The 14,664-nt window shown below is 43.7% G+C and overlaps 1 protein-coding gene across 8 annotated transcripts in view; it reads right to left on the reverse strand.

Annotated features, from left to right (window-relative positions):
* SHROOM3 (shroom family member 3) overlaps positions 1-14,664 on the reverse strand; it is a 303,549-nt gene that overhangs the window by 6,333 nt on the left and 282,552 nt on the right. For all 8 annotated transcript variants that reach the window (XM_019805421.2, XM_034671655.1, XM_034671652.1 and 5 more), the window contains 3 exons: positions 13,985-14,476; positions 11,175-11,325; positions 1,044-1,316 (listed from right to left, as the gene is read on the reverse strand). In XM_019805421.2, the coding sequence (XP_019660980.1) occupies positions 1,044-1,316; positions 11,175-11,325; positions 13,985-14,476 (916 nt within the window). The remainder of the gene's footprint in view (positions 1-1,043; positions 1,317-11,174; positions 11,326-13,984; positions 14,477-14,664) is intronic.

The raw sequence follows: 14,664 nt of genomic DNA on the forward strand, positions 1-14,664 counted from the left end.
AAAAAAAAAAAAAAAAAAAATTTTAAAAAAAAAAAAAAAAAAAAAATAAATATGTATGTACAATAGTTACAGCTCCGTTGATTATCTGACTTCTCTTGGTAAGTTCCCTGGGGGCAGGGATCTGTCTGCTTTGTTCCCAGTTGTATCCCATGAGCCTAGGGGCATACATTAGATACCCAGTAAATATTTGCTGTAAAGACGAGTAGGTGGGGGCTCCTGGGTGGCTCAGTCAGTTAAATGTCTGCCTCAGGCTCAGGTCATGATCTCAGGGTCCAGGATCAAGCCCCACGTCAGGTTGCCCGCTCAACGGGGAGCCTGCTCTCCCTCTTCCCCTCTCCCTGCTTGTTCTCGCTCTCAAATAAATAAATACAATCTTCTTAAAAAAAGATGAGTAGGTGAAGAATGCACTGTAGCTATGGAATTAAGTTCAACCTAGTGAATAAAATGTGGGATCTGCAGCAGGATCCATCATATCCTAGCTCTATCACTTTCTGGCCTGTTGTGAGGAATCAGTGAACCTGCAGGTAAAGTGTGTAAGCCCACCGTGCCAGCCAAAGATGGAGGACTTCAATGTTAGCCAGAGTTGCCACCACTGTTACTGCCTGTCCTCTTCCTTCCAGCAGAGGGCACAGTGGAGACACCTGAGTGCATCCTCACTGAGGAACTGCAGCCCCACACTGGAGCCTGAGTCCATGTTCCTGCGCCCTGTCCTCAGTCCCAGTGCTTTTTTGTCCCTCTCTCTTTTTCTAATGTCAACCCCCACCATGCTGTTGTCTCTTCTTTTTCCTGGGTTAGAAAGGAGGGAAAGAAACTCTGGCACCTGTGTTTTCACTTTCCTAAGTATTCCCTGAGCCTGAAGTGTCAGCATTACCTCTTGGCGTGCAAGATGCCTTCTTCTGTGTTTCCTGATAACCTCTATATTGGACTCTCGGTTCCAAAGAGATCGCAGTCTTCTCCAGAAAAGGGATTGTGTTTAATTACACCCCTCTGTGTACGTGGCTTCAGAGGGAAAAACTGTTGAACTAAATCGCTAGGCCACCTACCCTTTCTTCGTTACTGGCATCCTCACCAAGCCCACTCAGGACATTCTCCACACGGGCCAGGCGCCCTGAGAGGGAGAGCAGCAGGTTTACCACCTTGTCCAAGTCCCCGATGAACATCTTGTACTTGTCAAACTCATTGGGCTTGCAGAGTTCACTGATCAAAGCCTCCACCTCTTCCCCCAAGGCATTATTGAGCTTGATGTCCATCAGCAGACTCCCTTTCGCTTCCTGGAGGGTCTCAAGTTTGTGGGTGAGGCTTCCAATGAGCTCAGCCTGTATTCACAGAGAAGACACATAACAGAGGTTAGCCAGTGGAGCTGTTAATGGCAGGAGAATTGACTTCTCCCAGCCATATCCTGTTTTTTCAAGGCTCAGCTGAAGGTCCCCTACTCTGTATGGACTGCCCCCCAACATTAGGCCACAATATTCTTTCCTTTCCCTGAAGGTCTACAGCTGCCTTTCTCTGAATCTATGCCGTTCTCACAGGCCAACACTTGACTACCCAGCACCTCATAAGATTTCCCAATCGTCATGCTACATACAGCTCTGCCTTCCGAATTGGCTTGTTAACTCATTTTTGAAAGGCTTTTCAAGACATGCTTTTTTGATCCTCACAACAATACCATAGGCAAGTAGAGTAAATATTTCTTGTTTTACAAGTAGAGAAGCCAAGAGTTGAAGGAATTAAGGGACCTGCCCAAGGTCAGAGAGCTGAGTTACCATTAACTACAGCAGTTACTGTGTGCCAGAAACTCTAGGTGGATTATCTCATTTAGTCGTCCCAACAATCGTGCAGTAGATATTATTTTATCCACATACACAAAGTGAAGAAACAGGCTTAGGTGAGGTGATGGGCCAAGATGCACGTACCATTATGTGGGGCTCCCTGAACTCAGGTCAGCCTGATTTTTAGCAACTACCTTGTACAATTTACCCTTGTAAATGTTCACTGAGACCTTTATCAGAAGCCCCATGATTTTTCCACTGCACTCCACAGTCTCCAGTTGCCTGAGCTATATAATTTGCCATCTTTTTTGCAAATTTCTATACATATAAAACAATTACACAAATATCCAATATATTTAACTGAAAGAATAAAGTACAGGTCTTAGTGGTTTCAATGACTACATTTCTATTAAATGTCTACTACTCTGCTACAAGAGAAATTAAACTGTGATTTTTACATTAGTCCTTCGTTTTTCTCTTAGCCTGAGGTAGCCAGATGGAGAAAGGACATAATCTTTTTTTTGGTTAAAACCTATTTCTTTAACCACTAAAAGGGTTCCAGCTCAAAAAGATTTTTTTTTATGCATACATATAAAAGCAAACCATATGACTTCAATTGGAAACTTGGTAAAAACTGATCACAATTTTTTGATGTTAGAGTAAATCTTCATTTTTAGAGGAAGGAAAAGAAAGCAGAAAAATAGAAAAAATTTTGACTAACAGACTTGAAGGGTCCTGAGGACTTTCTGTACTATTTCTTCAACATCACCAGAAAATGTAGTAATCACAATGATATGGGGAAATATTTCTTTTTCCATGATGCGCCCATCTTGAAGCTGGGCCATCAGAGGTACTTAATGTCCTTTAACTGTCCAAATTCTGGCTTTCATGTCGACAACTTGTCTTCTTGACTTGCCTAATCCCAAAGGCTAAAGGGTGACTAAAATATTCCTATCTGCTGCACTGTGTCATCACAGCTTTTCATCTTTGGCTTTCCTCAAGCTGTTTAGTTAAGACAGAGTCAATCAAGGATAATTTTAGTAGTGGAAAAAGCTGTACAGCCTATATTACTCCCCAGCAGAGGAGTCTGACCCAGAAAAATTCAGGTGGAAGAGAAGATTGTTTCATTTAACTTATGTTTTCCTGGAAAACTTGTTTTCCAAAAAAAACCCCCACCAATTCTGGCTGGCAGCTCTGGTATTTGCCTGCTACACAACCAGTTAAGGAGCTTCAGACACCCAGCAGGGTCTGATGAGCCGGCATGGTGATACCTGTTCCTATGAAGAGAAAAGTAAGGACATATGGATAGAAAGCAGTAGGAAAAAAACCACTGCCTGCTTTTACATCTTCCAGTATTCCTGCTGGACAGGGTTAAGAGAAGTCAAATGTCATTACTGCTGCTTTTCAGATAGACACTGAGAGAGGCTGACCTCTGCATGAAGTCAGCTCAGGACTTACAGGCTGCATTTCCTGGGCTCACCACTCTCAGTGTCACTGGATGGCACCTTCTCACAGAAAACCAGTTATACCAAATGCAAAGAGGCAGGTGACTACGCAGCAACACTGCTATACTCCAATCTCACGAAAAGGGCTCTGATTATTCAGATGTTGTGGGATCCATTTCACCCTCACATCTTGAGTACTTTCTAGAAAAGTCTTTGAAAAAACTAGTAGTAAGGAGAGAAGGTAACGGCCTCATGTTTTTTCATTCCTACAACTATGACTTCTTTGGAAACTAACATTGTGTCATCGGTTCTGGAACTCAAAGTGCTTCTATTAATAATTTTAATTGGTATCATTAAAAAAAATCCTCATCATGGCCTCAGAAGCTGGTATTTTAAGGGACAGGCATGCTGATTTTGAATCTGCAAATGAGCAGAGACCAGTTAGGAGAAGTCTACCCTCACGTGTTGGGCTGGGTTTCTGCTGAACTCAGCTCACCAGTGCTTTTGGGCTCTGACGTAGGCCAGCAGCACCAAAAGGGTAGCTACCAAGCAAGCATGGCCCGGTGGGCGAGCCCCGGGCCAAGAATGTGACATAGCTGAACAGCAGCTGGGGACCAGCCTCAGTCTAATCCTCTGTCTGTCCTCTGCACCACACCTTGTTTTGGTTCTCAAAGACACCAATGCTGGGCAGAGTGGCAAGCCTCTTTGTATGGGAGCTGATGTGTGTACGGGGGTTTTCATGGTGTAAGGAGGAATGGAATGAGATGAAAGTGTCTGGGAGTGATGCAGGGAGGATCCTGTGGGATGAACCAGTATCCACTTCGCAGCGTTCTGATTTCTGAAGGCCCTTTGCTGGGCTGTAATGTGATGTACTAGCACATGTGGCCAGGCTGGGATGTGTGAGTTACTGAGCATCAGTCACACCTGGCCCAAACGGTGCATATTTGGATGGCATATGACTTTTTAAAAAATTTTTCTAAGCTTTTAAATTACGGAAATATGGCTTTTAAAAATGCAGTTAAGGGAAAGTTGGCTGTACCAAACAACCATTTCTCTGCCAGGCAGACCTCTCCAAAAAAATAAATAAATAAATAAAAAACCCTACCAACTTCTATTTGCAGAATTCACTGTGGAAGAGACAAATAGAGGTCTTTTTGGAGGGGTTTGTTTTAGTAACATAGTAGTCTCTCAGGAACTGCTTAATTTACAAAGTCATTGACATTTATTCCCTTAACTTCTCAACGGGTGTAAACTGGTACGTCACCGTGTGTGAGATGCTATTTATAAGGGTTCTTTCTCTAAATATAGTTTAACAGACCCTCCCCTCCCACTTCACCATCTGCTTGCAGCAACCCTGCTGGGCCCCTTCTCCGTTCTTCACTGCTCCAGGAATCAGGAGCTGAGGCTCTGACGGAAAACTCACCATCAGGCCAAGCCACCCAACCTTTTGTGCCTCTGCTCTCTCAGAGCACGGGGATAATAATACCTGCCTAAAGCTAATAATGTTTAAATATTAAGCTGCTTCTCTGTGCCAAGCACTATTTAAGTATTCTACTATTTGATTACTACTCACAACAATCCGATGAGATAGGTACTATTATTATCCTGGTTTTACTAATGAGGAAAGTAAGGTGGACAGAGGTTATTAAACTTACCAGAGCCAAGTCATCTGGCTCCAGGGGTCAGGCTTTTGATCACTACAGAATAGCTTATAGGAATGTTATGAGGCTCAAATACAATAAAGCTTGCGTAAGCATTCTGGGAAATATAAAGGCATTATACACATTTGCATTATTATTACTTTTTGTGCCATCATTGATTTGGCAACAGTCTGAACAACACACCACCACACATTGTAGGGTGACGCTTCCAGGGGAATACTCAAATTCTCCCCTATGTGGCAACACTACTTTGCCTTCTGCTTAAGGATTTGTGCTGACAGTATTGTCAATCACGTCACTAACACGGTTGACCTCTGCTGGTGGACCGTTTTCATCTCAAGTAAGAGTAATTTGGGACTCCTAGTGGCGTGGCTGGAGTTTAGGGGCAGAGTGGAGTTCAGGCTCCTGCTAGTAAAAATGAGAAAGATAAAGATATTTCAGCCATAGGCTTTGTTGTTGTTTCTTTCTTTCTTTGGTTTTAAATGGGAGGATCTAGGCAGTAGCACATGGTGGTTTTCTCAGCTGAACTGCATCCAAGAGAGAATCGGGGTGATTTTTGTCCCAGTGACAGAAATGGGATCAAACCTCCACCCCATGCTGGGTGACCCAAGCAAAACAAAAAGATCTTGGGGACTCAGCTGCCATTTCAAATATTCTCTAGTACATTCTCTGTTAAGAGTGGTTTTTTATCATTCATTTCCTCTCAGGAAGGCTTGTGATCAGAAAGTTGTTCTATTTACTGAGCATGGTCTCTTGGTTCTGGGTATCAGGAATCGCTGACACACAAGAAACAATACTGAATTTCTTTAAATTCAACTAAGCCCATCATCCTCCCTCCCTGAATGACTCCGTTTTCCCTGTTTCAGTTAGGACAGCCATCTAGGCCAGGAACTCAAGAGGCAGCCTTGACCCTCTTCTCTCTACCATGCTTCATGTCTAATCTGTCCCCAGGTTCTGTCCACTTTGCTCCTCCCACCCCCCTTTTTTAAAAATCCATCTGTTTGCCATGGCTCCTATTGCAACTGCCCTTACACAGATATCATCACTTTCCTATAATGGCCTCCCAACGACCACCTCTTCCTCCAGTCTACCTCCCCAGCTGCCAGAGACTGTTCTAAAATGCAAATCTGCCACAGCTGTCTCCCTCCTGGTACATCCTGGGGAGGGAGAAGAGCGAGGAACTCTTGACACTGGCATTGGCCAAGATGGCATACAGCCACTACAGCCTCCCTCCCCACTTGACACAGGACTCTGACAGGGGCTCTGTCAAGTCAAGTATGACAGTGTGTTGGGGCAGGGAGCCAAATGTGAAGTATGACCCAGAATGGGGGTTAGTTTCCTGCCTCCTCCTTTTATGCTCTTGCTCTGACCAGTGCAGAATTGCACACAGGATGTGGCAGCAAAACTCTGAGAAAAGCCCTGCCTTTAAAACAAGAAGACCAGAAAAGGGGCCTATTTGAACTCAAGAATGTGGGGAATGGTCCCTTTTTCTTCCCCAAGCCCTGGTTCCCAAGAGTAGCTCCAGTCCCTGAGCTGCACTCTGCAGTGATGGCGCAGGCACTGAAAAACCCAAGAGAAAAACCCTTCTTTCTGGTCAGAGGCACTGGCCCAAAGAGTGTGAGGGGAATCCCTACTATTTCTTCTTTCTCTTTTATTGAGGGTCATGCAGAACAGCATAGCAGCACAGGCTGCTATAATCATGAGAACTTGTCTTTCCAGCCAGAGGCCCAGGCAGAGGGGCTGCTGGGAGTCAGAGAATGTGGGAAAAATACTGGACAGGAGAGAGCTGGAAAGAAGATGCCCGAATTCTGTGTACGAACTGACATTAAGGCCTAGGTCAGACTGAAGCTGCATGTGTATAGGACAGACCCAAAGCAGCACAGCAAAGGCTTTGAGAAGTGAACTATGACAGAAGCAACTACCCAAATCCCAGACTAGCCTCTGAACCGTGCATGTTTGGGACAGACCTGTACAACACAGCAAAGGCTCTGAAAACAGAAGTGACATTGGAACCTGCACCCAAAGGTGGGATAGAACTTGTAGTCTGAGGCTAAAGAGTCTTCTTGCTAAAGCGAAAACAAAAAATCACCATTCTGTGGAGGATTTTAACAGAACTCAGGGTCTCACAACATATACCCCAAATGTTCAGAATACAATTCAAAATCACCCAATATAAAAAAACAAAAACCACAACAGTAAAACATGAGCAACTCTCAGGGGAAGCCCAACAGGTGCTAACCCTGAGAGAACCCCAGTGCTGGGATTACCAAGGCCCTTAAAGTAGCTTTTATAACCTTCCTCCATGGTAAAAGTAAACACTCTTGAAGTCAAGACAAGTTCTTGGCAAAGAAATAGACACTAAAACAACCGAATGGGGGACGCCTTGGCTCAGTCGGTTAAGCATCTGACTCTTGATTTCGGTTCAGGTCATGATTTCAGGGTTTTGAGATCAAGCCCTGCGTCAGGCTCTCTGCTCAGTACAGTCTGCTTGAGATTCTCTCCCTCTCCCTCTGCCCCTCCACCCACTCATTCTCACTCTCTTTCTCAAATAAATAAAATCTAAAAACAAACAAATGGGTGCCTGGGTGGCTCAGTCGGTTAAGCATCTGGCTTTGGCTCAGGTCATGATCCCATGTCCTGGGATGGAGCCCCATGTTGGACTCCCTGCTCAGTGGGGAGTCTGCTTCTCCCTCTCCCCACTGTTCATGCGTGTGCTCTCTCTCTCTCTCTCTCAAATAAAATCTTTAAGAAAAATAAAAACAAAAAACCAACTGAATGGAAATTTTGGAACTAAAAACTATATTTGAAATTAAGAAAATCACTTGCAGAATGAAGTAGAAATTATCCATTCTGAACAGAGCTTCAGGGACTTGTGGGGCAATAGCAAAAGGTCTAATATTTGTGGTACTTGAGTCCCAAAGAAGAAGAGAGAATAGTGCATAAAAAATATTTGAAGACATAATGGCTGAGAACTTCCTGAATTTGGTGAAAGACATAAATTTACAGAATCCAGAAGTTAGTAAATGCCAAGTAGGATAAACCCAAGAAAATCAGGCCCATGCAGATCATAATCAAACTGTTGAAAATCAAAGATACAGAAAAAAAAACTTCGAAAGCAGCCAGAGAGAAACAATACATGGCATACAGGAAAAACAATACTTAAATGACTGTGCATTTCTCATCAGCAAACATGGGAGCAAGAAGTGGGAACAGCTATTTTAAAGTGCTAAAAGAAAAAAGACAGTCAACCCAGAATCCCATATCCAGTGAGAATATCCTTCAGGAATAGCAGGAGAATAAAGACATTTCTCAATGAAGAAAAACTAAGAGCTGTCACCAGCAAACCTATTTTAAAAGAAATGCTGAAGGAATTCTTTCAGGCTGAAAGGAAGAAGGACCACAGAGAGATCTGGAACTTGAGGAATGAATGAAGAGCAACAGAAATGAGCAGCTGAGAGCCATTTGGATCGCTAATGATCTCTTGGGGAAAGCCAATTCTGAGGAACAGAGTCTTTTTGCCTTTTGAAATATTCCACTAAGTCTCTAAGTCAAAGCCTTTTGGCCTTCAGAATAAGAATCATGGGATCTGTTGAAGCAGATTTTTACCTAATAGATATGGCAGGGTTAGGCAAATAATTTAAAGTTCTAATTACTAGACTGTCTTTAGTTATGTTCAGACCAAAGTTCAGACAAAGTGTTTCATACTTGAATGCTTATATTTACTTGGAACCTTATACTCCATCATCTATGATGTATATATAAGAATATGTTAGAATTGGTTTCAAAGCCTACTTTTTAAAAATACTAATAAATTGGGGTGCACCTGGGTGGCACAGCAGTTAAGCGTCTGCCTTCGGCTCAGGGTGTGATCCCGGCGTTATGGGATCGAGCCCCACATCAGGCTCTTCTGTTATGAGCCTGCTTCTTCCTCTCCCACTCCCCCTGCTTGTGTTCCCTCTCTCGCTGGCTGTCTCTATTTCTGTCGAATAAATAAATAAAATCTTAAAAAAAATAATAATTATTAAAAAAATATTAATAAATTGGGACTCTAGTTTCCACAGACTCTTAGTGCATTTTATGCCTAGAGATACATCTTAGGTTATTAATAACTTTAAATATTAGGTAATAAACTATTACTTTACGAAAGTTAGTGGGAGGCTGTACTCAGCCTTGGAACAATCTTGGCCCAGCATCATTTTTTTAAAATCACCCTTAAGAAAGCTTGTTGTATGTATATCAGGAAGGGAACTGCATTTTCAACTCTATGCTGAAAATACGAATAGATGCCTTCCACAACGTCATTTAAAACACGTATTTTGTTTCCAAATCAGATATGTAAATGCAAGTGACACCAGTGAAAATTCTGTCTCACATGAATAAGCTTGTAGTTCATTAAAAGCATCTCACAGGGTCCTCTACTGCCACACAGTAAGATCCATACTCCTCAGCCTTTCACACGGAGCCCCATGTGACCTCTATGACCTTCTGGCTCCTATGGAGACTCTCAGCCTCATCTTCTGGGGTTCGTCACCTTCATGTTGATCCTCAAAATTTGGTAATTTCTAACTGAGGTAGGAGCCTTTCTGTTTTACATCCCAAAATACCAAACTGCTGGCAAAAGCTTTCTTCAGTACACACACGCTCCCTATGTTTTTCCAGGTCTTTTTCTAGGCCAGTCCCTTTGTCTTGCATGTCGTCTTCTCCTCTTGCCCTGACTCATTCTGATGACTTCAGTGTAAAATGTGGCAATACAGGTGTGAGAGCAGTTTTGTGGAAATAAAGATAATACGGCACTATGAAAAACACTGCCCACATGTAACAAGAAGTGCTCGGTACATGGTACCTACTGTTACTTCCTGTGAGTATTAATCCTCTGTGTCTTTATACTCCCAGTCTAAAAATACTTTTGCCACATAATCATCAGAGTGAGAAGCTGATAATAAAGTGAGGGAAACACATTTAAAAAAAAAAAAGGCAATGAGTAATTTGTCCGACTGCTACTGTAAAATAGGGTATGTCTACATGCAAAAAAACAAAACAAAAAACTGTCAAATATTCAGTGAAAGGGGTCATGACAACCTGGTACCTGTAATGGTATTTATAGAGCTTCTTCTTTGGGGTAAATATAGAGAGACTAGAGCAGGTGGGTTTTTTAGCCATTAAATGGGGGCATTTGGCAGCACTGAGGTAAGGGACATGCCAGAGGGTGTGCCATGAAGCAGGGGTTTACATGGGAAAACCTTGGGCTGGGAGAGCGTGTTACCACAGTGGCCTCATCAGCGTGTCAGCCATGTGCTTGGGAGCCCACGGAGCCAGAGGAGCTAGAGCAGTGGGAGGGGAAGACTCCCCCTGATGGAGGGGCTTCTAAAATCCCTAAATCCTCCTGCCCCATGACTCCCTGCTCCCAAGGTCTATATCCTGTGGTCTCAATCCACACAGAAACAAGAGAGCTTAGGACACAGAGAGTAAGTGAAACAGAATCACAGAAGAAAGCTGCTCCTGGAATTGGTACCACTGAGAGCCACTTACATTCCAAGCTCAGCAAGAGACAGGCTTTAACAAAGAGTCCTTTTTCAGCACGCAGGCCTGACGGGTATGAAGAGCTGAGAGCACAGGGGCAGGCGGCCCCTCTGGGGCTGTAGGGAAAGCGGAATGGCGAGAACTTTTTCCGCTACAGGCATACCCAGGCTTAGATCTCCAGGGTATGCAGGAAGACAGCGGCGGCATCACGGTCATCTTTAAAATGCTTTACATTTGAAATTTCTGTAGGAGTATCAGCTGCTAACAGCTAATTTCCTATATGTGCTTCCAAGCTCTTCACTGGGGTACTACAGAGGGGGAACCTAAAGATTAACGTTACCTTTTCTCACAAGTGTCTTTTGACAATCAGTCTTTTCCCTTAAAGTTTCTACATTTTCCAGTTTCCATGTTCCTTCTGACCATGAAACATGAAAGGAAAATGACCTCGACCGTGGGCATTGGCTGGTCAGCTCTGAGAAGAGTGCTGGGGTCTCCATGTTGGATTAAGAGGCAGGGCACCTGGATTTTAGTCTCAGCCATGTGACTTTTAGGAAGTAACCTTCACTTTTGTCATCTGTAAAACTGAAAATGACAGGAAAGCTGTGAAAAGTCACTAAGTGCCATGAAGTTGAGAGTCCAATGACAGTATGGGCAGCCATCCCTATGGTGATGTGACAGGTCCTCCTTCCTCTCCTGTCCTCTAAGTGGCCAGTAGCCTTGCCAGAACCTTGACTATCTTTTTGGGGACAGCAGAACACAGGCCCCAATTCTTCCTTTACCTTCTTTTCATTGACATCCACCTGCTCCTCTTCCTCATTGACCTCTTCTGGCATATCTTTGATTTTGTTCAGAAGTTCGGCCTTGGGGGCAGACACGCTGTAGTAGGCAGGGCAGTTGACCAATATGCCCACTGCTTCCTTGTCTTCACTCCTGTGTCGTAAAGAACAAAAAAGTACATAGCACGTTCCAGAAGCTTCATTTCACTATCTCCCTGTCCATTCAGAAATGTGTAAAAAATTCTGTTCAGTCCCTTCCCAGAAATTATGATGAATAAATATTTACTAATGAGTGATTACTATGTATAGGGCTCTTGATTCCAGGCAGACCTGGGCTTGAAAATGCCAAAGGCAGTACCGGGCTGGAGCCTGGGAGTCAGGCCTGTGGATCTGCCAGATGACTCTGGGTGAGTCATTTAACCTCCCTGTGTGTTTCTCCTTTTTTTGTGATTAATGTAAGAATGATGTTGACTCCTTATTTCACAGAAAGACCACGGGTGAGCTGTGACTCAATGACCTTGAAGGTATTTTCAAGGTGCTGCACACATCTCAGATTGCAGGTTGTTTCCTAGTCTTCCAGGGTCACAATAATCTTCCTGACGTCTGCTATAATTGTTGCCTGGACCACTTACCACTTTTCCTTCTCATTTAAGCATGATACCCCAGATGAGCCTAAGAAACCTAGAGCCCGCTGCTGGTCAGTGAGGACAAGATGTGAAGTCGACTCCTCAGTTACACAGCAGGGGTTTCAAGGCTGGAGAACCAACCAGGAATTGAGAAACCCAATATCTCGTGTTCTCTCTTTTACTATAACCAAGCTGTCTCTCAAAGTATAGGTCAGATGCTACCAGCTGAATAAATGACTCTATGGAAGTGGGTTAGGTTCTCTTGGAGAGGTATTTCAGTCTGGTGACTTCATTTAACATCTAGGCCATCACTTTACTGTGGAATAAAGAACCACACAAAATTATTTTTACTAGTTTCCTACTTGGACTATACTTCTAAGCAATATAGTTTAATAATAAATGTTCTAAGCAACATTTAATTCAGGTAATTGAAAAAATTAGAAAAGTCTTCTGATACGCTTGTCCCCCCAGATATATTCATTGCATTACAAATCGGCTTCTCAGGCGTTTAATTAATTAACCCTCACAAGGGCTGTTTGCTGTGTCTCATGCACAACAGGGCAATGCTCCTTTCCACCAGAAGATGGCGCATGCCACCCTTTTGAAATTCCTCCAGGTCTCGGTGCTGCAAAAGTTACATGACCATTTATTTCACTTCTAAATTGAGAGAACGCAAGTTCTCAGTGATAATGCTAGGAAATGCTTTGCTAAGGATGTGTTTGTAAGTTTGGCCTTTCTACAGCAAGTGGTCAGAGAACAGAATGACTGGAAGCTCCTTACTTTGGTTTACTACAAACACCCATAGTTAAGTGATTGGCACACCCACAGAGACTCATCTTTCGGTCCCTCATGGAACCCAGTGGACTGCCTTGCGCATTGTAGGAACTCAGTAAATGTTTGCTAAATATATGACCCTGGATAAGTCACTTCACCTTAATTAGTCTCTGCCTAGTGTGAAGAATGTGATGTTGGGAACAGTTCAGGCCTCATGTTAGGAGAGTCTCCAGCAACCTATCAAAGAGCCCATAAGGACTCCATAACTCTTTCTTTCTTCCCATCCCGCAAATCAAAACATAGTATTCCTGTTAGTGATTTAGTTAGGATCAGCTGGAAAATTCTAAAAGGCAAGACCAAATTTAGATGAAATGCTGTTTTTATTTAGTCTAGAAGCCACTAACTGTGGAGTTCCAGTCCATTAATCCACATAGCTTTCATTGAAAATTAAAAAGAAAACAAAAACCACTCTAAACCTTTCCCATAGTCGTCCTTTAAGGAAATCAAAACATGCAAGAAAATACTGCAATAACCCAGAAGAAATCAAAAGAAAGACAAATACAGACTGTTCACCCTGGGGGCTGGGACACATTACACCACAGTAAACGTGCACTCACGGTGCCTGAGGAGCAGAGTGTCACCGGCTGAACAAAAGTGCGCCCATGTTCAGATATTTCTTGATTTTCAGGGTGAAGCAAACATCCACCCTAACTCTTGAAAAGTGGATGTCAGTGTAGTAAATAAACCCATTTGTCTAGGCTTCATCCTTCTTACAGTCTGTGCTCACCTCCGCCTTGAGGAGGCCTCTGATGTGCTCACCACTTCCCCCTGCCCCCCTCTCGGCACGGACCCCTGTGGGGCTCTCTATCAAGGTGATTCTGACAGAGAATGGGCAGTTGCTTGTTTACTGAGTTGGGAGCACTGTAAAAATCATTAAGACAGCAGGCACAGCCATAGTGATGAGTTCAAATCCAGATGCCACCACTCACGTGTTCTAGGACTATGGTAGGGCATGGTCTTAATTTCTCTGTGCTTCAGTTTCCTCACTTGTAAAAGGGAGATAAAATTGGTAGCTACGTCAGGAGGTTCTTGTGAAGACTAAATGAGATAATGTTTATATAAAAAATTAGTACAATGATTAACACAAAGAACATGAACAATATTAACGGTATTAATGGCAGTTATCACCGCTATTACTATTTTTGTTGTTGCGCAAGTGCCTGGTAACTCAAGGTCAGTCTTTCCCACGTCCTACTCCTCAGAGCCATTCTCCTAAGGCTGAGGTGGAGTGTCACTCTTGGGTCAGAATCCCTGGAGGCAGGAAAACATCAGGTAAGTTGTCCTAGACTTACCACCACCCCTGTGGAAGGAGTTTAAATGTAAGTCTCTTTGTGGGCATTACCAGGGACTTACCTCTTGTTTTCATATCCTGCGCAGTTGACAGTTCTCTGCATGGCCTTTCTCTTTATGCCATTCTCCTTTAGCAAGTTACCATCTCGGGGAAACAAACCTTCCATCAGGTCCATAGTTGTCTTCATCCTGGAGTCTGGATCCAAAATGTCTGCCAGAGATTTGTCTTGGTGGACAATTTCCTTGGCCAGAGCCTCTGTTCTGATATCTTCTGAGGTCTTCTGAGGGCCAGAACTGACATTCTTTTCTAAACCCTGAGTCCCACAGACTGAGTTGTGGATGGGAGGTGGCTGCCCAGGACTTGGCTGCTTGCCAAGAGCCCCATCAGGTTGGGGCAGAGCACCCATGCTGGAGGGTGGATGGGTCTCATTGGCCTCTGAACCCTTGACAGAAGTTTGGGATCTGGAAGCTGGTATCTGACTACCAACCAAATGGACTGTACCAGGAACGGGCCTTTCCTTGGCAACTGTCACCTTGGCAAATTCACTGTAGCTGCTAGGGATATTAAGAAAGAAAGGATAAGAGATGAATCAGCAGAAAGGTAGGAAGCCTAACCTTTCCACATCAGTGCTGTTGCTTCTCAAGTGAGGAATGGTGGGGACAAGCTAGTCATGCTCTGAGGTTATCATTCCTCCCAAACTGCAGGGTCCTAAAGGGCATTGTCCTCAGTCCGGCTGTTGGTC

This window comes from Ailuropoda melanoleuca, chromosome 11 (assembly GCF_002007445.2).
Source record: "Ailuropoda melanoleuca isolate Jingjing chromosome 11, ASM200744v2, whole genome shotgun sequence".
NCBI lineage: Eukaryota > Metazoa > Chordata > Mammalia > Carnivora > Ursidae > Ailuropoda > Ailuropoda melanoleuca.